Source organism: Sclerotinia sclerotiorum, genomic scaffold, assembly GCF_000146945.2.
Source record: "Sclerotinia sclerotiorum 1980 UF-70 scaffold_20 genomic scaffold, whole genome shotgun sequence".
Lineage (NCBI taxonomy): Eukaryota > Fungi > Ascomycota > Leotiomycetes > Helotiales > Sclerotiniaceae > Sclerotinia > Sclerotinia sclerotiorum.
The window spans coordinates 772,765-793,380 of NW_001820816.1; the positions used below are offsets into that span (position 1 = coordinate 772,765).

At 43.8% G+C, this 20,616-nt stretch overlaps 10 protein-coding genes across 10 annotated transcripts; 3 read left to right on the forward strand and 7 right to left on the reverse strand.

Annotated features, from left to right (window-relative positions):
• Positions 1–188: 188 nt before the first annotated feature.
• On the reverse strand, positions 189–497 carry SS1G_12004 (predicted protein; the record flags this gene model as incomplete). The annotated part of the gene is made up of 2 exons (XM_001586925.1): positions 189–264; positions 424–497. The coding sequence occupies 2 exons, from the start codon at positions 495–497 to the stop codon at positions 189–191; spliced, it is 150 nt and encodes a 49-aa protein (XP_001586975.1).
• A 426-nt stretch (positions 498–923) lies between these two features.
• On the reverse strand, positions 924–2,351 carry SS1G_12005 (predicted protein; the record flags this gene model as incomplete). The annotated part of the gene is made up of 1 exon (XM_001586926.1): positions 924–2,351. One exon carries the CDS (start codon positions 2,349–2,351, stop codon positions 924–926), a length of 1,428 nt encoding a protein of 475 aa, XP_001586976.1.
• Positions 2,352–2,946: 595 nt separating this feature from the next.
• Positions 2,947–3,475, reverse strand: SS1G_12006 (predicted protein; the record flags this gene model as incomplete). The annotated part of the gene is made up of 2 exons (XM_001586927.1): positions 2,947–3,040; positions 3,390–3,475. The coding sequence occupies 2 exons, from the start codon at positions 3,473–3,475 to the stop codon at positions 2,947–2,949; spliced, it is 180 nt and encodes a 59-aa protein (XP_001586977.1).
• Positions 3,476–4,552: 1,077 nt separating this feature from the next.
• Positions 4,553–5,639, reverse strand: SS1G_12007 (predicted protein; the record flags this gene model as incomplete). The annotated part of the gene is made up of 4 exons (XM_001586928.1): positions 4,553–4,573; positions 4,671–4,809; positions 5,048–5,103; positions 5,532–5,639. The coding sequence occupies 4 exons, from the start codon at positions 5,637–5,639 to the stop codon at positions 4,553–4,555; spliced, it is 324 nt and encodes a 107-aa protein (XP_001586978.1).
• A 418-nt stretch (positions 5,640–6,057) lies between these two features.
• SS1G_12008 (predicted protein) lies at positions 6,058–6,351 on the reverse strand (the record flags this gene model as incomplete). Its single annotated transcript, XM_001586929.1, has 2 exons — positions 6,058–6,181; positions 6,251–6,351. The coding sequence occupies 2 exons, from the start codon at positions 6,349–6,351 to the stop codon at positions 6,058–6,060; spliced, it is 225 nt and encodes a 74-aa protein (XP_001586979.1).
• Positions 6,352–7,183: 832 nt separating this feature from the next.
• SS1G_12009 (hypothetical protein) lies at positions 7,184–9,127 on the reverse strand (the record flags this gene model as incomplete). The annotated part of the gene is made up of 3 exons (XM_001586930.1): positions 7,184–7,868; positions 7,958–8,116; positions 8,298–9,127. 3 exons carry the CDS (start codon positions 9,125–9,127, stop codon positions 7,184–7,186), a joined length of 1,674 nt encoding a protein of 557 aa, XP_001586980.1.
• Positions 9,128–9,612: 485 nt separating this feature from the next.
• SS1G_12010 (predicted protein) lies at positions 9,613–9,822 on the forward strand (the record flags this gene model as incomplete). The annotated part of the gene is made up of 1 exon (XM_001586931.1): positions 9,613–9,822. The coding sequence occupies one exon, from the start codon at positions 9,613–9,615 to the stop codon at positions 9,820–9,822; it is 210 nt and encodes a 69-aa protein (XP_001586981.1).
• Positions 9,823–11,089: 1,267 nt separating this feature from the next.
• On the forward strand, positions 11,090–13,951 carry SS1G_12011 (hypothetical protein; the record flags this gene model as incomplete). The annotated part of the gene is made up of 2 exons (XM_001586932.1): positions 11,090–11,295; positions 11,413–13,951. 2 exons carry the CDS (start codon positions 11,090–11,092, stop codon positions 13,949–13,951), a joined length of 2,745 nt encoding a protein of 914 aa, XP_001586982.1.
• Positions 13,952–14,631: 680 nt separating this feature from the next.
• Positions 14,632–16,435, reverse strand: SS1G_12012 (hypothetical protein; the record flags this gene model as incomplete). Its single annotated transcript, XM_001586933.1, has 2 exons — positions 14,632–14,640; positions 14,732–16,435. The coding sequence occupies 2 exons, from the start codon at positions 16,433–16,435 to the stop codon at positions 14,632–14,634; spliced, it is 1,713 nt and encodes a 570-aa protein (XP_001586983.1).
• Positions 16,436–16,706: 271 nt separating this feature from the next.
• SS1G_12013 (hypothetical protein) lies at positions 16,707–19,402 on the forward strand (the record flags this gene model as incomplete). The annotated part of the gene is made up of 5 exons (XM_001586934.1): positions 16,707–16,820; positions 16,871–17,165; positions 17,212–17,540; positions 17,783–18,814; positions 18,869–19,402. 5 exons carry the CDS (start codon positions 16,707–16,709, stop codon positions 19,400–19,402), a joined length of 2,304 nt encoding a protein of 767 aa, XP_001586984.1.
• Positions 19,403–20,616: the final 1,214 nt, after the last annotated feature.

A 20,616-nucleotide genomic window follows, 5' to 3' on the forward strand; every position in this document is an offset into this window, starting at 1 on the left:
ATATTGCTGTGTTGCTATTTTGGTACTGTAAATTGGAGGGGTGACACGGTGAAAGGGTTGTGGGATGTGTGAAATGGGATGTATGGAATGGGATATGGGATATGCGAGAATTAGGATGGAGATACAAAACGAGGAGTCAATAGTTAGGAACTAAACAGTTCCTCGGGGTGGTTTTAATATGTTAAATATTAAGTGTTGGGTGCTAGAGGATATTGGTTTCGATTGAGAGGTAGGTAGATGAGAGAGGGACCTTTAGAAGCCATACTTGGAGATTAGCCAGATGAAACTACTTTATCCAGGAATGAAAGCTCACGAGCTTCAATATTCTATCGATATCAATGAATATCTAGATACATACCTAGATTAAGATAGAAAGACCAAACTAAGTCTTCTCAACTCAGGACTCTTTTGAAGAAAACCTACCTAGCGAACGACAATTGAAGGATCTTAGAACCATGACTTGTTTCTTTTTCCTCTATTCCAATGCACATCGCCATCTTTATATTGATGATTAATAAAACTAAAATTATTTCTCTTCTTCAAATAAGATATAATTATATATACTACCTATATCATAAGATACCTACTTATCTACATACATACCTACAGTAACATAGGTACATACATAACATACATTAAAAAATGTAAAATACTATGCTAAATAAATACAAGTCAAGTCAAGTCCAGTCCACCACTGAAAGAAAGCCTTTCTCTACAATTCCTCAACCTCATGTACAATTTTTTGCTTTTGCTCCATCATCCAATATTATTAACTCATCTGTATCTGTGCCTTCGTTCGTCTAGATCAATTCTCATTTATCATAACATGACGCATTTTCAGCCTTCTCTTTACCCTCTCCTCTTCTAATACTCTTCTCTCCGTCCATCTATTCCTTTATCTTTCACCGCCCGGCTCCTTCTCCTCACGAGGTAAACATCCCCAACTGCTTCTGCACATTCATCACTCTTCTCCATCTCTCCATCACCCCAAGCACACTCATAACACCCATCAACTCAAACTCATCGCCCAACCCCGCACTCCCACTCTCCAACTCCAACCAGCGCATCATACCCAATACCTTCCCTCTTTCCTTTCTCGGCCGTCTTTTCCGCTCTTTATCAGCCCAGTCTTCGTTTCCGACTCCGACGTATACGGCAATGGTTTCGCCGGTTGAACATCGCATGAGCTTCATTTTTACCCCGCCTTTTTTACTCGTCATTTCTTCGGGGACGGCGGCGAGTCCGACTTGTGGGGCGGAGGAGGAGGACGATACTTGGCGCCATTCGAATTTTTCTTTTACAAAGGTTCGGGGTAGGGTGTGGTAGAAGGCGTACCGCTCTGCTGTGAATATTCCGCCTGTAGGGACTAATCTCTCGGTTTTGTATCCTTGGGATCGCACGCCAAATGTGAGGGAGTCGCCAGGAGAAGTAGGTAGGTTGTAGGTTGTAGGCGGTGGCACAATGGCTTTTGAGGGTAGAGAAGATGAGGAGGGCGGAGTGAGCGGAGAGATGGGGCGTGTCGGTGGTGGGAGCGTGGTTATATCTGTTATGAGGGTAACGGTGTTGAAGCATGCGAAAGCGAGCAGGGGTGAATTAGGTGATGCGCTGGAATGGAGCGCAATATCCGGCTTGTTGCGGTTACCTGGAGGTGGTACGGCTGGAACATTTTGCGATGTAGATTGATGGATCGTGATATAGAAGAGTGGCGGTGGTGACGGGAGGGGTTTTTGATTATTGGATGCTGGTGGTGGTGATGATGGTGAGAGAAGAATATCACATATCGAATTTCTCGTGAATGTTAAATCTCGTGGAAATCTAATTCCGGAATTAGATGGATTGATTGGAGTATGAGTTGCTATATTGCTTGGAGTATGAGTTGCTATATGGCTCGGTGCATGTGTCGAAGGCGTAGTGGTATTAAATCGTGACGTTATCGCTGATATTGGAGTATGTGAAAAATTAGGTGAAGTGGGAGATCGTATAACTGCTTCCGGAGCATCTGAAGGTTTTATAACTGCCTCTGGGGCATCTGAAGGTTGTATCACTGCTTCCGGAGCATCTGAATAGGTATAATCGAGAGGAGTTTCTACCACCTCGGGCGCGTCATGGTAATATGGTGTATGGTTCACGACTTCTGGTGCGTCGGAATAATGGAATTTGGGAGTGAGTTCTTCGAGGGTCTCATGGTAGTAAGATACCGTAGGACTTATGGATCCTACTGATTCATAGATGGATTCGGTAGATTCATAGCGATGATATGGAGGAGGAGTTTCGGATGTGGGGTAGAACCCCTCGTCGAAGCCTAGGACTTCTTTCCACTTAGATACCGATCTTGTCCGTCTCACAGACATTATTACATGTGTAAAGCTTCCTTTGTGATGTGAGGTCGAATTCTCATGGAAGGGTATTTGCAGCTAAATTTTTAATCGGAAACAGTTCAGTCGGCATGAGGTTGTGAACACGAAAAAGGTCAAAATGTATGTATGATGTGGTGTATAGGAAACGGTTAAGAATGATGGATAATAATGCAGCAGATGAATTGCTAAGACAAGTTAAGGTTAAGGTAAGGTAAGGTAAGGTAAGTAAGGTAAGGTAAGGTCAAGGTAAAGAAACTAAGGTATTGGTAGTAGTATACGAGTAGAAAATGTAATGTAATGTAAATGTAGGTTAATGTCGCACAGAAAATGAATTGCGGTTAAATTTCCAAAGTTGCATATGCTCAGTGCCCACACTGAAACGGCACAGCGTGAGCTTTCATGCTGACCCCCCCTATTGGTTATTGGTCATAATGATATCTGCTCCCTGTAACTGGCAAAGCGAACGAGACCAAAGCATTTTTACATTCAGGCATTAGTAGTTCTGGGTGAAGTATGATGAGCTTCATATCGTGAAATCTGACATGCATAGGGTAATAGCTTATAGCTATATCCACTGTGACAAACCAGATCAGCGAGAATGTTTCCAGAGGAATGGAAGCTTGGAAAGCCCTTCGAAATTTGCTGGCTGTGCTTTGTCTACGTCTCTCTTCTCCTGTGAAGCCCTACACAACTCTTCCATTAGAATGATTAGATGTTTCTAGATTGTTTAGAATAAAATGAACTGGTGTTGTGTCCATTATCATAGCCAAGTATGTATGCACCACGATGCAGGGTAATACCAAAATCCATGTAGGTTGACATCGTTTTCATTTTCCATTTGTTGGTTCTGTTGAACCTTGAGATGTATTTTGCGGACAATTGGTCAGAAAATGGCAAGGTTTGTGTACTCCGTATGTCAAAGCATGAGATAGGAAATAACAAGTGTGGGAGAGATGATTGTGTAAATAAATGTAAGAGGTGACATCTCCGCCCTACCCCTGCATCCTCGTACAGGTTCTCCTACTGACCTACCATATGCATGTGGTCAATGTCCTGCTCGCCGGCAAATTTAACTCGAGGGTTCCTGAGCAGACACCTTGTGCATAGAAAAGAGCCATGGTCAGAGTATTTGGTTGGATGTCATAGTAAGGGAACCTACATTATCCCCTGCGTTAAGTGACAGCCAGTCGATGCAGAATGATTCCATCAGACCGGCTCAGCTAATAAGTGAACTTGGTGAATGAAGGTGAGAATAACAAGAACAGTTCAAGTTGAGAGTGGGATGGATTTGAAATTTGTTGATTTGAAATATTGAGTCTTGACGTCTAACGGTAAATTAAATAAATGTTGATTGTTCCAAAGCGGGCTCCTGAAGACACAAGATTTTATCGCATTCGTTTCTTCCGAGCGGAACACTAACTGATAGCAGACTGATAGCTTCGATATGAATCATCTAAGAGACTAAGACGTCCTAAACCCGAGAATACTTGTCTAATAGATCTCACCTTGCTTTCTTGGAAATTGCACTCGAGCGGATTGTGACTATCTCGCTGAAGGTGGATGGATTAACCTTCAGACCATACTCTGTAGGCTGTAGTCGATCCAACGTAAAACATTAACTATATCTTATTCTTTCCTGTTCCTGTACCTCGGTCGAATTCAATTGCCCCGAAATTTCGTCTGATGTACGGTATCATGTACCTTTCTTTGTACAGGGTACCAAAAAGGTACCGTCCGTGAAGGGTTTAGAATAATCAGGGGTAACACGCCATCGGTCCCGTCCTGGCGCTTCGAACTTTTGAACTCACTGAGCCTCAAGTCAAATTGTCAATCCTTTTTCCTCATTTATCTGTAGGATCGTATTGTCCGATTGACTAAGTGCGTCTAGTTCCCTCCCGGGAAAGTCGGCAAAGATTTATCTCTGTTGTCTCCGGATTGATAATTTCCTGATAAATTCTCTCATTATCCGAGTTGGTTCTCGAGTTTTTCATTTGAGCATCTGAGCTCTGTTCCCTGTCTCCCTAAGCAACATTTGAGCTGGTGAGCTCGGGCATCCAAACTACCAAATAATGCAGCTACCACGCCCTGATCCAAGTTTACCTAGGTACCTATCCTATTTAATAGCCTTGGGCCTCCAAAGAACGCCGTTTAAAATCTTGTGCAACAACTTCCCCAACATTCTCCCGAGACAATGGTTAACAGAACCAATTTGGTGCCTGTGTCGGGATTAACTAATATGAAGACGGACATTGGCTTTTTGATATATCGAAAAAACTTTCCGGCTATGTTCGTTCAATTTGAAATAAAATATACCATCGTATCGTATATACCTCCAGTCATCACACTACCACAGCAGATGCCGCTATAAGTGCTGTGGTAGAAGTTGTGCATTGTGGATTTTCTTTGCATTAAAACGTGGCCATCATTCGCAGGTGGCTTAATATTTCCCGCACTTTTGCTTATGTTTATCTATGCATAAGCATATAGCAGACGCCGCAATGGAAGTATGACTTTATTGAATTTGCATCTTTGTCCAGAATGAATTATCTGCTTTTCATGACGGGGCAATGAAATATTATAGTTTCGTATAAAAAGTGGTTCAGGCATCGGAAGTCCGGTATTCCTGGGTGCATAACGACACAAGAAGAAAAACCGATGCTCCTTGTAGCTTTTGTGCCGGTGGTACATACTCCTCATTAACGATGGATGTAGCCTCCATAGTTTCGGGCGCTCCGATGATAGCATTCTGTATGCACGTCAGCAGTCATCCGAACCAAGACTTTGGGCCGTGTTGTTTTCATTTAGACATATCTTTCTCCAAACCTTCATACCACGCATTTTAGCAATCGCCCGCATTTACCATACCTAGTTGCTTTTCATGCTAAGGTAAACGGCGATTTATATTTAATAAAATGGGTGTTTCTCCACGCAACAACAAACAGCAATGTTGTTTGAGTAAAGTGCGATGGTAAAAGAATACGATGATAGTAATAAGTTCCAGCGGCGCGGTCTATAATGCCGCTTATGTCCAGCTTTGAAGTCAGGCATTACTTAGAAGGTTGACCACTCACAGTCCAGATGAAGCACATGATGCTGTGGTGTATAATCCTGCTCAAAGATTCTTGCGTGATGAAGGCCTCATGAATAGAGCATGCTGGCTTGCAATCAACTCACCCCTACCTTTCTTTTTTCAAGTAACAGGTGAACACTACTTCTTTTTACAAGAACCTCGCTTGCCGTTTTCTTTGAAAAGACCATGGAAGGTGCGAATGCAGCATTCATGTTGTCTTGGTATCAACATCAGCATGTGTGGCAGGCGCGTACGTATATACCGTGACCACGGGTAAGAAGATCAGTTGGAAAGATTTAGAAGAATTTGTAGATTAATAGGTAACACGTGGCTCTGCTGATGATGTACGCCATCGGACGAGGCGTCAGTCCATTTTAAGTCAATTTCAAAAGAACCAAAAGCAAGAAGCCTTAAATATAAAGACTGATATTTTTAGTTGAGCTTTCAAACATTCGATGAGGAGCTTTATGGTGAAGATTTATCTCACCGCTTTCCCGACGCGATCTCCCTTCCCTTCCTACTCTACTGATTCACTACTCCTCCCCTCAGAAGCCAAACTCCACCATCCACGCCCCAAAATACCTTCAACAACCAAGAAACTTGCTTATCAACCAATACAACCCATACTTGTCACGCGCCAGGTGGGAAGAAAACTTCGCGGTGGGAATTTGTTCCGATTTTATCTGACAAAGCAACCATGTTTGCTGCTCCTGTTCCCTCGGGGGATGATGGATTTTTGAAATCGTCTTGATGGCTCAGAAAATTCTGCACTATGGGTTAAGCAAAGGACAGATTATTCATTTCCGATGCCCAAAGTGTTTACATCGGAACCCATAGATTCGAGGATGTTCCTGTGGTGATTTTCCCATAGCCTGTCGATATTTGCTTATTTGTGACATCTCTTTCCCACGAACCAATATACATGGTTGGTACATCCACTACCGCATACCTAAAATTCAGATCACCAAACCCATTGACTAGCATCTATCCCGGCTTTCCTACTGCAATTTCGCTGCCTATATAGTTCAACAAGAACTTGTAGAGCATTGAAAACTTTAGGAACGACAACCAAACTCCAAGAAATGATATATCCCCAAATATCCACCAGCCCATAAATACAAGTAAAAGAAATCTATTGATGGATGCTAATAAATTAACAAGATACATACATACACAGAACATCCTCCTAGATTAACATCTCATAAAATCTTTCAATCAAATTTTCTAACTGTCATTAATACAACATAAATATCCATTCTTCCAATATCCTCCTATGCCGACACAAACCATTTCCAGGGATGACCTTCTTGTCTTTAAAACTCGACTTTTTGTCTGCAGTAGAGAAAACAAAGGTGCGATGCTTTCAAATCTAGAGATTCCCGTTTAGGGAAGTTCGGCAGATGATATCGAGGATGATTCATCTAGCTACATAGGCAATGAGAATGAATGATGGCGATCGTAACAAACAGTAAATCTTATGGATCTTGTAGATATTCATCGAACGGTTTAAGAATTGTACACTGTGTTTCAGGCTGATAATCTCGTTGATCTTGCATCGGAACATATACCAAGGCAATTAGAATTGTTTTTTGGAGAATTGTGACAAAATGTTTTATATTCATGTATCAAGTAGATGGGACCTATATACTTCTATGTTGTGCATCAAAGACGCCTAGTTACTGGATTTTCTGGTACAAAGGATATTCTATTGTACCATGATCTAGACCCACACACCAACTCACCTTGACACTAAAGATTAGGGCATCCGAGTAAGATTCTTTTCATCATGTTCGTCAATCACCAAAGAACCGTCACCAGATTCTATCAATGGACCAGCTTCAATGTAACCTCTAGCATCCTCATCCGTTGGCCATGTCCAACCGTCGACACTTTCTACCAATTCCCTTACTTCTTCTTCATAGGGTGTTCCCTTACAGAATACTTTTGTAGCTGTAAGAGTTCTTCTCAAGAGTTCATAACCATTGCGAGTCCACTTCGCCTCAGTAAGTAAACTGTTGTGATGAAGTACCATCCAGTCCACAACAGCTTTGAGACCATCAAGGTCCTCTGCAAGTCCTAGAACACGGACGTATGCATGTAGAATAGCGCCATGTAGTTTATGAGGGAGCACTGAAAATTCAAACTTAGAACTTGTCGAAGATATTTTTGCGAATTCTTCCTTCACAAGCAGAATTGCGTCCGCGAACGTTTGTTTTTCGACCATTCGAAATGATGCAAGCATTGCCTTTTCCAAACATCGACAAATAAGTTGAAAGCCTTTAGGGTCGAGCTCAAGTCCCGCGTCGTGAAAATCTTGGAGTACGGCAGCAGATATTCTCCAAGAATTGACATCATCTTGAGGATCACCAATAATATTAGGATCAATGATAATGCCAGGTCGAGCAAGGGCATCTAAGACCGCGTACCACGTTGGCTTGTATCTAGTTTGGCTGCTTCTTATGAGCTCCAATGCATGAGACAGCGGATTGATACCAGACTTCCTAGATCTAGGCAACGTCCGTGGCATTACCCCATCCGCGTTGATGCTGTTGATGATATTTGAACGTTTTTCATGATGCCCTTGGTCATCACCAAACATTGAAAGATCAGATTGTGGAGGAGCTTGTGGTACAAGTTTATCCGCACACCGGCAAAGTAACGTGATGAAGGCATATATAATGCGAGTTTCCTTCGATGTAAGTTCTGCAGGTGGATCGACGTTATGACCAATCAGATAATTCAAAAAGGTATCTCGTTGTGCACTTTCACGAAGATACTTTATACCATAAGCTATTGACCTAGCATGGCTGATAAGGAATCGCAGACAGTCACTTTCCGGGCGTATACCAGATGTCATCATGGTTTCATACATGACATCTATAGTTGGCGGTGGTCGAAGCTCTTCCTTGTAGAAATCACTGAAATTGTCGCTGAATGGCGGAAGCACTTCCTTACCCTGGCCAGGTAAAACATCTACCGCCCGGAAACGCCCCGTTCTCCTATTCTCGGCTTCGATTTTTTCCATCATAGCATGATAAATGGATGATGTGGGTGTACCACCTAGGCGATGAAAATTCTTAAAAGCACTCCAAGCTTCCTGGACATCACGTGTCGCTACGATTCTTGCACTCCACACGCGAGGGTTTAGAGGGGACGACTTCTCCAAAGAACGCAACTTTCTAATATGAGCTTTGGACATCGACCTAGTATGGATTGTTGGTGTTCCATCATCCTCTTGTCCTCCAAGAATATGATGGACATGAGTTCGAAGATTTGTATTGTATCCAGCTTCCTTCATTTGCCTTATTGCAAACACGACCCTACTCATATCTTCATCTGAAGATCTCTGAGCATCCATACCATCTTGATCAACTCTCCATGGAGGCCAACCCCTCGCCTGCAGGTTAGCTAATCTTGACTCTTCATTAGTCTTTTGCGTTGCAAGTAATACGGCTTGGACAGAATGATAACCAAGCCGATCAATAGTCAAGGGCGGCTTAGTACGATTTGCCAAACTCAAGAGCACTGTCTGAGCATGCCAATTATGGAACATGGATCCGAAAGGTATTGAGCTTGATGGCCGAGAGAGGGCGTGAAGTAATTTATTGAGGAATTCTGAGAATCGACCATGTTCTTTCGGCTCTAAAGTCTCTGACATAGACCCACGATGCAGATTATGGAATAAATATGGAGGGACCATATGGGATATAGGGACGACCGCAGATGGCAGTAACTGTCGAGCATGATGGAGAAGGCGAGAGATGAGAAGCGTAAACGTGGATAGTTCCATGTCAGGTGAAGAAAATGACATTAAATCCTCCGCTTCCTTCTCAAGAAATGACTCGGAAACTTCGGGCCAAGAGCCCCCGGCGCGTTCTTGGGAATTTACCGAAAAGACCCGAGTCCAAGTATAATCAAGAAGTGATCGAAAAGTTTCCACGTGCTTAATCTCATTGCGGAGAATTTCTAGCAATATGAATGTCGGCTTTCGTGAGGGAGAAGACAGAAGTCGTTGTGTCTGTTCATCCGAACCTCTTCCTTGGAGGATGTATGTCCATATGAGGAGATCATCTATAGAGAAACCCCGTTTTCTCAAGCCAAGGGTCATGTCTAGAGTCAGAGGACAGCGCTACATTAACTCAAAGTTAGCAGTGTAGACCTATAGAACTTGATGAAAATACCCTCATGTGCTGCACTAAGATCGTTGGCAAAGCCGATTCCAAGACTTTAAATCTAGCCTTCTCCGATCTAAATTTTTGCCAATATGCTTCCCGCGCGGCATCATCTTGCAAATCTAACCATGTCCCAAGAAACCTAAGACTTGAGACCCGTCGTTTCTTTTTAAGTCTGTTGCTGAAATTCCTTCTCATAGGCAACGATTTAAGTGGTGAATAGTTGATCACGCCTTTCGTCGGTTCAGAAAGTGCTCCATGAATAAATCTCAGGGAGTTTTTGCTATGCTCATCAAGCTCGTTCAAATTAGACGTAGTCCAATTTCCATTCTTTCTGGATTTCAGAAGTTTTATAGCAGCAAGTTCACTGGAGCGTTTGCTCTTCCAATGTTTAATCCGTAGGCTTTTCTGGTAATCAATATGCTCAAAAAAAGTACGCGAAGTTTTATCCCGATCTAACTCGTCCAATTTAGAGGTAGTCGAATTATACCTAGTTGATATTGTTAGGAGCTGATGGCTTGAGCTTCCTTGATTATATTTCAATTCCGTGGGGAGCTGTGGGCAAGATGCGTCAAAATTCATTAAATCCTAAATAATTATAGAGGGGTCTTCTCATGCTTACTTGGAATAATGAAATAATGGATGAGAACCTGGCACGATGCCATGAGGAGGCATTGCCAGATTTCGAAGAATGGAGGCACGATTGCATCCGTTCATATTGTACTGTACAAGATCTCTGTCTAGACAGTATCAAAATGCGAATCTGTCTTGCATTACTGTATTTCAAGGTATTATATTGGGTACAAAGTGTATTTCCTCGAAATGAAACAGAAATGCAGTGGGGAAGAATGGATGTAGTGGATTGGAAGTATATGAAAGCTGCAGGAGAAGAATTGTTGCTTCACAGGTGAAGTGAGGGTACCATGAATATCAATATCAAATCCTCAGAAATAATTGTATGGATGACTAATAGCAGGAATTCCCGTGACTGCATCAGCCACTTTTACTACTTTAGGTTTAGTACCAGTGGCTTTTCTAAGCTCTGCGCTTAATTTGTCATGTCCGTGCCTTTTGGTCTTTGCTCTGCCATTCCGCCCGTCTGCCTCATCTTTCAGAGCGAGCCCGGCAACCAATATTGGAGAGAGATTTGAGGAACGAAAGAAACAATAAACATCCAATACAGTTTCTTACAATAATTGCAACAATTTTCCTTTCAAGGGAGCGATACAGACATTACGACTTCTTATTTTTCCCATTTCTATTTTTCGCTTTCAAATTACATATTGAAGTACTTTTGAATGAGGACTTCAATGACTTTGCTGCGCTGAATTTTGGTTTTCCTTTTCAAACCCCCAAAGTATTCATCTACCTCTCGTACCCATACCTGAAAAAGGAAGAGTCTCCTTCATCGGTAACACACATACGTTTTGCGATCGCGACGCGAAAAAAAAGGAAATCCAAAAAAAAACTTCGAACCGCGAGACTACGTGATGGCCTCGACCAACGGGATTCTCAGTCCCCCCACTCAACCGCATTTAGACATTGCACTATCAGCGAAACGAAAACGCGACGATAACATTGATCAGCCCGCTCTCATAAATGGCATCACTAACGAATCCAAAATCGCAATTACAGAGGAACCAGCGACGATAGATACACAAGAACTTGTCCAGGATTTGATTGATGTACTGAAAAGGTGAGTTTGACATTCGCAGGAACGTTCCCAACCTGCTCATAAGAGATAGTCCCCTTGTATAGTATAGCATAGCATCAATCCAACTCAGTCCTCTTATACTGATTTGAGAATCCCTAGTCATGACCCTTCGCCCTCGATCTTAACACGAACCCTTCCCGAACCAACCCCATCGGTTGAACCCCAAGCCAAGAGACAAAAGTCAGATGGCCCGACTGACTCGCCAACTATTCTCTCACGCGCGTCGGCAAATAAATATCTCACTATTGATGAGGTTCTCAAAGATATTGATACTGCGGCATCCGACATTATCGAGAGGCTACAGTTATCCAATGGCGCGAATCGCAACCAATATATACCTGTTCCCGCTGGACAGTCGGAACTATCTGCCAAGATTTTGGCCTTCAAGAAGAAAGCTCATGAGCTTGTGCGCAGAGAAAAGGCCAACATAGGACTACAAGCAAAGGCACACAGCAACCAAGTGACCAATTCTAGCAGTTATTTGGGAAACAGGAATTTTGGATCCAATGCTAATGCGCCAGTCACTGCTACATCGGAAGACAGCAAAGTGGTTCTTACACTCTACGGCAACGCACCGCAACCGAAACAACTTTTCTCTAGCTTACAGATTCCAATAAATGTTGATGGAGAGTCAATTTCTCAGCCTCTCCGCGAAGCTGGCCTACCGAATGGGATTACAACTACAAAAATTGTTCCCATGCAGCCCACGAGCTTGGTTGATGATAAGAAACGTTCCCAGACTCTAGGGGAGCTATTCCCAACACCTCCAAACATTCATCCCTTAAAACCTCCCAAGCTTTCCAAGAGCCCATTGCCGACATCAATCGAAGGATGGCACCAGCCATTGGTTGCCGATCCACGAAGCAATATCTATTCGAAGCAACCAGTTACCACTGGACAATGGCTTGATTATAGCAATACCTCATCGCTCAGTCCAGAACGAAAACGCATTAGAGTCGCAACCTCTAACGAAGATGTTGAAGCGGAGCTTGACTCGAACGAAGTTGATGCTGCCAAGTTGGATGCTTTGTTTCGGAGTGCATATTCAGGATTTGCGCCAACCAAGGATGATTCAAAGGCTATCGCCCCGGAAAATGTCTTGAACAAGATCTGGTGGCAACGTGTAGGTGAAAAGCGATGGGGAGATATAGTTGGAAAGGCTGAGGGGCTGAGCGATGGCTATCCCACAGAACCAAGTACTGATAGCTTAGCTTTCACCGATGCGGAAATGGAAGAACTTGAGCAAGCAGTGAAAGAATCTCCCGATGCCTCAATTGATCCTAACTTGATGTCTACCGAACTAAAGGTGGAAAAGACCGCAGAAGAAAAGGATGTTGAGGAAATACTGCAGGATATCTCGGAATTGCTAGAGACACTCAACTCATACCAAAGGAATCGGCATATGTCTAACGCTATGGGGCGTGCTGTTGGCGTGTTTGGAGCATCTGAAACCACATTCATGGGAACCCCTGCAAAGCCCGGTGATTCGGAAGTGTCTACATATGAGATCCTCAAATCACAGTTGGCAGTGATGGTTGCTATGTTACCGCCATATGCTGTTGCGAAGTTGAATTCCGACCAATTGGGCTGGAACTCAGCATCAGTACCAAAATGGAAGTTCCGTATGACCGAATCAAAAAAGGTGTCATGGAGGAAGACGAGATGTCAGCTCGTGCAAAAGTGGCGGCCAATGAGTGCAGCGTCAAATACACGCCCCACTACTAGCTCTTCCTTACACAGAAGCTCTTCTTCTGCTGCACTTTACGGCAATCAGTACTCGTCATCGCGACCAGCTCCAGCTCCTACTGGACAACATTACGCTACTGTCCAAACCCCGATCAGACCGCCGCCAAGTAATTTGCAGCGTCCGCCTGCTACCGCACCTGTGCCTACTTCCTACAACCAGCGTGCACCATCGGCTCCATCTTATCGTCCAGCGGCTTATCCAGGAGCTGCCTACCCGCATCAGTTCAGAACGCCGGGCCCGGCGGTACCGCAATATGCTCAAGCAAACGGCCAACAGCAACAGTATCAACACAATACGCCCGCTGCTTCCTATACACGCCCTCCAACTCAACCATACCAAAACATTCCACAGTCTACGCCTCAAGCGGTGCGATATCCAAGTCAACCATCATATGCTGCCCAGCAACAGCCAATTCAAAATGGTGCCGCGTATCCTCAAGCTTACGGGAATGGAGCACATGTTGGCCGACAGAGCTCGCCTCAAAAACCTGTGTATAATCAGGCAAACCATCTTTCTCAATCTCAGGTCCGCCCTCCATACTCAACACCTGCACCGCCCATTCTACCACCAAATGCCACGAGACACATGCAAGGTCCATTAGCTCAACCACCTGTCATGAACGGCTCCTCCCAATCACCTCAGCCTCAACCTCAGCCTCAGCCTCAGCCTCAACCGGCTTTGCCACCGCAACCACATCACCAAAACTCCTACAGCAACATGAGTACCTTCTTGACTTCAGGCGAGCAACAGACTATAATTGACCGTCAGCGGGCACAAATTGTTCAACAACAGGGGACGCAACATCAAGCCAGAAACTCCGCTCAAGCAGGTGCTCTAGGATCACCACAGCCACAAATCAATGCTAACAGTGCCGTTGCGGCAGGTTTATGAAGTCATTAATTTAATGATGTTTATGTAGGGATCTTACTAAGACATTCATGTCTGGATAATCATAGGATGGCTGGTGCAATTATTGGGAGGAAAGAACCCACTTCCAAGTCGAGAATTTTTCTTCTTCATACTTTATGCACACAGTAGTTTAATTTTCATGGATGAATGGCGTTTATTAGGACTGTTCAATTGAGGACGGTGCATGGATGGTAGGCAAGTAAAGGGAAGCGGTCAGGAATGACTAGATAGATGGTCTATGATCGATACGTGTTCTTTAGGGTTTATAGGGCTGTACGTACAGCTTATGTGTTGCGGGAGACTGTGTCAAAAACGTGTGTAAGATTATAGATCTTTAGTTTTTCAAATTCGTTGAGATGAAATAGTTTTGTTCATTTGAGTGATTGTAATGTGTAACCACATAATTCATTTATGCTGATGAGTCGCGAAATGCTTAATATTAATACTCCTGCTAAGGATATAGAGCTGAGTATCCTTTAGATCAATATACATTTGTTGGGGTTATTTTCCTGACACCATCAATGTCCCCACCCATGTCCATTCCTATACCTCTTGTCCTCCAGCGATGACAATGGCTAAATTACAAGATACAGTACACTAAAACAATAATACAGTCGAACTTTACACATTCGAAACTCAGCACCTATGTCCACTTGAAGTGGTCAACCCATCTAGATTAATCAGCCGCCTCAATAGCAATCAAGCACTGGAGTAGACCGCCGTACAACCTCTTCCGCACTCAATCTTCTGTTCTACACTTACATTTCTTCCTCCAATCTTCACCGTCTTCCTCGGCGTAATCTGGAAGCGATGTTCCTCCCTCCTTCCTTTCTCCCTATCCGCCGCCAAATCCAGTGGTTGTATATATACCGGCTGACTAACATTATTTCTTCTTCCTGTGCCTAGTTGATAGTGCTCATTTCCGCCCCACCATAATACATCAGCACCCCAATTCGTGTCATTTGAACTGGATTTAGAAGTGGCGTTTACATTTGTCACATTGTTCATCACGGCAGAGGCGTGAGTGCTGCCGATTGAGAGGCTGGAAAGTCGGATAGGGATTACGGTTTGTGCGGCTTCGTCATATTCGAAGAGGCCAGAAAGAGCTTTCATTTTGGAGGGGATGCCTTGAACGTGTGTCCAGCGGCCGTTTCCAAGGGTGCCGTAGATTCCTTGTCCGCAGGCCCAAGTGTCGGCGGTGATGCGACCTAGATCCAAGGGAGGTGCTTCTTCAGATTGGCCAGCGACTCGGGTAGCGTCGACGGTGAAGAATGTGTTGACTCCACCTGCGAAGACGCCTGTTACCCGAGGAAGCAGATTTGTGCCTTTGTAGAGCCGGTCGATAGGGACTAGGGAGGGAGCATCAATGGTAGATGATTCGGAATTGTATTCAAAGCCAAGTTGACCAACGGAGTTATCACCAAAACTAAAGACTCGTCCTTGTGTATCGACTGCCAGGGAGTGGTAGTCACCGGTAGCAATTTTTGCGATATCGAATCCTTGAAGTGTACTTATGTGATGAGGTTGGTCGTATCTTCCGGAGGGTCGCGATATCCACGTTAAACCAGGGACACCGAGCTGCCCTTTGGTAGGGTAGTCTTCAGAACCGGATGCGGCAGAGAAGAGGCGACCTTTGGAAGTGAGAAGAAGGCAATGCTCAAGACCGCTGCTAATATCAGACACCTTTTCTCCCCAAACCAAATTATCTGGGTTCATTGTCCGATAACCTATTTGAGATTGACTGCTCCAAAATGGTATCCAAGAGCTTTCTTTTGGCTTTGGCTCTAATTCCTGATCTGCCTTTGAGGCTGAAATTGAGTACACCGTGCCTTTTGACGACAGTGCTATGATGCGATCTTTTGATATAGCTAACTTGACAAGATCTCTCCCTTTCAGTGTTGATGTAGGCTCCTTACAATCTGGCGAGTATCCTATGCCCCATTGCAGCAGATCACCGTTCTCAGTAATTGCTGCCGCAAAGTTACGGTCTAACTTAAGATCTCGAATAATCTTTCCATCAAAATATGGTATTCGTCTTGGTGTCTTGATATTAACTTCGTCAGATTCGGGTGCAACAACTCGGCCCGTATTTGATCCCCATGCATATACTCCTGGATTCTCCCAACTCCTCTTCACTTGCAAATGTTGTGAGCTTATTTGGTCTCGATTCTCTTCTTTTGTGCTGGTGTTCTTCCTCTTCTTTTCGAATTGCAGCTCCGCCGGAGTAGGAATCTCTTCTGCGTGTAGAGCTGGTGGATAACCCGACGCATATAGGCCTCCAGCGCATATTGTCACTGATAACAATAACGCAGCTCTCTGTGATCCCAAAGATCTACTTGCAACTGCAACTCGGGCACCACTGGAGCCTCCAATACTTCTTTTCTGGAAGGCAATTGGGTGATTGGAATGTCGATTTGCTCGTTGGATAATCGTACCACATCTTGGAGCTACTTTATTCGATAACATCATTTGTTTTCATGTGTATTTAACAACAATTGGGAAACAGGCTTTGTATGATAATGTTTGTTAGACTCTCGACTACCCCTCATGCCATAAAGTTCTCTTCAGCCTTGTGCTTCAATGACGAGATGATTTGAGATCTTGAGCCAATAACATCCTAGTGCATGTAAGCCTTATGGTCCGTGCCAATCCCCATTAACAAACGGGGTGTTCCGTATATTTATAACACTTCAGCCTTACCGGTTGCTCTTCAACTTCAATGTAAGGAACCGGCAAAATGTATGAAGATGCGTGGTACAGTTTTGTACCGGAAACACATTCCAAAAAGGACGATGTCGTTCCGCAGGCATCACAACATCGTCGCAAGGAATCTCTGTTGCAGCAAACTAACGTACGTCTCCCTCGCACTCTTAGAGGCATCGTGTTAACGAGTTTATACAGGGTAACAATCAGATGTTGGACCAGAACTCTTCATTGCTGGGGATATATGAGGACGAACCTTCATCCAGAGAACCCCCAAAAGCTACATTGGCAAGAAGAGCAAAATCATATAGCGATTTCTACGAAGTAGCTATGGCATATATAAACAAGGAAGTGAACGATGGCAAGACAGAGAACGAGCGCGATTTCGAAGCAGGGGAACCTAAGATTCCTCTTTTTGAGGAGCGTTACAGCGCGCTCGAGGACGATCTTTTGGACGGAAGCCTGGAGGAGTATCAGTATGTAGATGCAAGTAGTAAGAACCAAATCAATACACTGACCTATGTGAAGGTTATATCTAGATCAATTAATCCTATCGGAGCGTCACCTTGACAACCTTTTAAGTGATACTTCAAGTGCGCTTGATACACTAGCCACCCTGTCAGAATCATTCAAGAATGTCGAAGCGCAAACCACAGCCTTTCAAGCACAATGTGAGGATCTTTTGGAAGAACAAAAACGTATACGTGAATTGGCGGATGAAGTCGGGACAGATTTGCAATACTATGCCTATCTTGAACCTCTGACTCGTCGCTTGAATGCCCCTGGTGCTGGAAGGCTTGTCAAAAATGGTGACTTTTTGGAAATGTTGGAGAATCTCAATTCTTGTATCGAGTTCATGGATCAGCATGTAGGTTTTGTCTTTCATATGTTCAGAAGCCTGTGCCCCTGGAAGTGGCTTCGTCAAAGTCTGTTAGACATTGTGTTGTACATGCTACTGTTGTTTGATTTGTTTGTCAATTCCTTCACATGTTATCTTGTTGGGTTGTGCTTTGAGTACCTTCTATATCAATGAGCCACGTAACGTCATATCACAAGGCGTTCAGCAACATTTAGATAAGCCCTGGAGTCTACGTGACTAACTATTTATAGCCAAACTATAAAGACTCGACTGTATATAAGACTCGCTACACGACTCTTTTAGATAAAGCCCTCAATCTCGTCCAAGTTGCCTTCTCAAATGCTCTTCGTGAGGTTTCAGACGATGCCTCGAAGCAGCTGAAAGCGAAAGAACAAACGGAGACAAATCAATACATTCTTCTCTATGGCAAGTACGAATCTGCTAAGGGGAGTCTAGGCCTTCCCATTGAACGTCTTCTGACCACTGAGGAATTTGCGTTTGGAAGAAGGGGAGATGTGGACCGGACACCGTACATCCAACAATGGCATAACCTATATCAGCAATTACTTGAGGCCTATATAAGATCTCGTGATCCCGTCGGACCTCTTGTTCTTAAAAATCTTCAAAAGTTCGCAACTATTTCACCTCTCCCTGACAAGGAGTTTGAATTATTTGCTAGACGATGTGTGCAATATGTCTTCGATACATGCCAGAATGAGTTGAAACTGGCAGCTAAGTTCTTTCAGGACGGGCCTCTTATGGCGGATTACCCTCCGCCTCCTAATCCATGGAATATGCCTAGTGTATACCTCGAGAAGTTGGAGGAGAGCTGCTTGTCTCATGTTAAGACGCTTAATGGATTCCTAGCCCCATACTTGAGCAATGGTGACTTGCATCGAGTTTGCGATTTGGTTACCTGGCTTGGTGACACTTTTATCTCGGCGGAGGCACATGAAGATGAGAGTCGCGATGGACAAAGATTGGCTGCACAAGTTTTGTTGAGCGTTCATCTATGGCCATTAGCTGATCAGCTTTTTATCATGGAGGCAAGAAAACTCGAGCTCTTCAAATCATCGCCGGAAGATCTCAAGATTATCTTTTCAAATGCTCCAAAGTTATCCAATGAGAAAGTCATTCCAACTAGTGGCTTGCGAGTAGATACAAGTCTTAAAGCTCCCGAGGAAGGCACATCTGTCGAGGCTGGAGTTTCAAACGCGTTTCCAACGGTCAAGACGGCCGTTAGTTTGCTCGTCTTATATAACGAAAGTATGCATGAGAGAACAGTAAGTCGCCGAACATGTAGATCCAATCGTGAGTACTCTGACATTTATATACAGCTTAAGAAAGGCGATGTTCTTTACGAGATCGTACATCAAACTACTGAATCTCTCCAGAGAGCCGCCACGGTCATAAAACGAACTTCAAATAACATCATGGATGCACAACTTTTCCTCATCAAGAATCTAATGCTCATCGAGAATCTGTTCATGACTCACGAGATCCCAGACTCCATTCGTCAATCTGCCGAACTTGACTTCACTCCTCTATGGGAAACCCTCAAGGAACTCCAATCACGCCATCAAGTGTTTAATCCTCTTGCATATATTAGACCAATTATCAAAGGCCAATTGCTTCCTGCCTTGGTTGATAAAGTACTAGATGCAAGGAAGGAATTAGAGAAGGTTTTGGTGCAACAAATTACGGCATTTACCAAGCACTGGCAATCTAGGTTATCAGAAAAGGATCCGAAGAAGAGAGATCAGGTAGCAACGGCTACACAGGAACTGGACGTTTTGTTAGAGAGTGTCTTTGATGAAGAGACTACAAGAGCGGCATTGTTGAGGATGATTAAAGGTGGTGAAGAATATTAGAGTGTGGAAATGGACATAAACTGCCATCGTCTGATATCTAGCATAAAGCTGTCAATCAATACCATCTTGAACATCATCATTTATTTTACTCTGTCTAATAAGCCATCCCATCATAATCCTCAATATTATGTAAACGGCTAGTGGAACCCCCCATATACCATCCTCATCCCCTAAACATTTTAGTCTCTGATATATCCCCACTAATACAATATCTCTCGCAATACACATTTCTCGACCATTGTATGCACCACCTTCCTTTAAAATTATACTACCAATAATTCTAAGCTAAACATTCAACTAGAATCTAGTTTTCGAATCTCCCCCAACTTTTCCCTACTTCTCCTCCGTATCATACCATTTAAACCCATCCTCATGGTATCGCATGCCTATCTTTCGCTCCACCGCCAACTCCATTCCACAAATAACCACACCACTCACTCATCCGCCTCCCTCCCTCCCTCCCTCCCTCCTTAAGTTTCAGCTCCCCGAAGGCTCTGCACCTCAGCCCAGTTGAAACGTCCTCACACCTTCGCTTTCCCCAATACATTCCTCTTATGCCTTAAAGCCACACGCATTCATTGAATGAATGATTCGCAACATGCTACTATCCTATCACAAGCCGACAATCAATGGATATGGTAACCATCTCGGAATTGAGATGGCTCTGTCTGCATTGAATAATTCCAAGTCCAGTCAGCCGAACACAAACATATATACACGTACCGGAAGTATGTATGCCTAATGGAGAAGCGTTGATAAGCACACAGGCATTAAGTTACTCGGTAAGTCAAGTCAGGAAATATAGTATGAACCTCATTAACTAAATTGGTATATTGTTAACGCATAATAGCCCAATGGGCTTTTAACCCCGCTTTAAAGAAGTAATTCCATGAAAGCTCCTCTGGGTATGAACAATTTGAGAAACCACGTTCATTTAAATCAATGCCCTCAAGCGACCCACGACAAAACGCCCCGCCAAACAACTATCGTTCATTTATTCGCCGCTGAAAGCTTGTATCTTCATGTCACAGACGCCACTCTTTGTCCTAATGTCCCTCATCTCTTCGTTCTTCTGACTTCACAGCCGAAGTTTACGCGTTGTAGTGTCTTTCCCTAGCCTCATTACAATACTTGTATGTAATGTTGTCCGTGGTATCTCCAGTTTTTGTACACCACTCGCATGATTGGAACCATAATGTATATTCAACCATTCG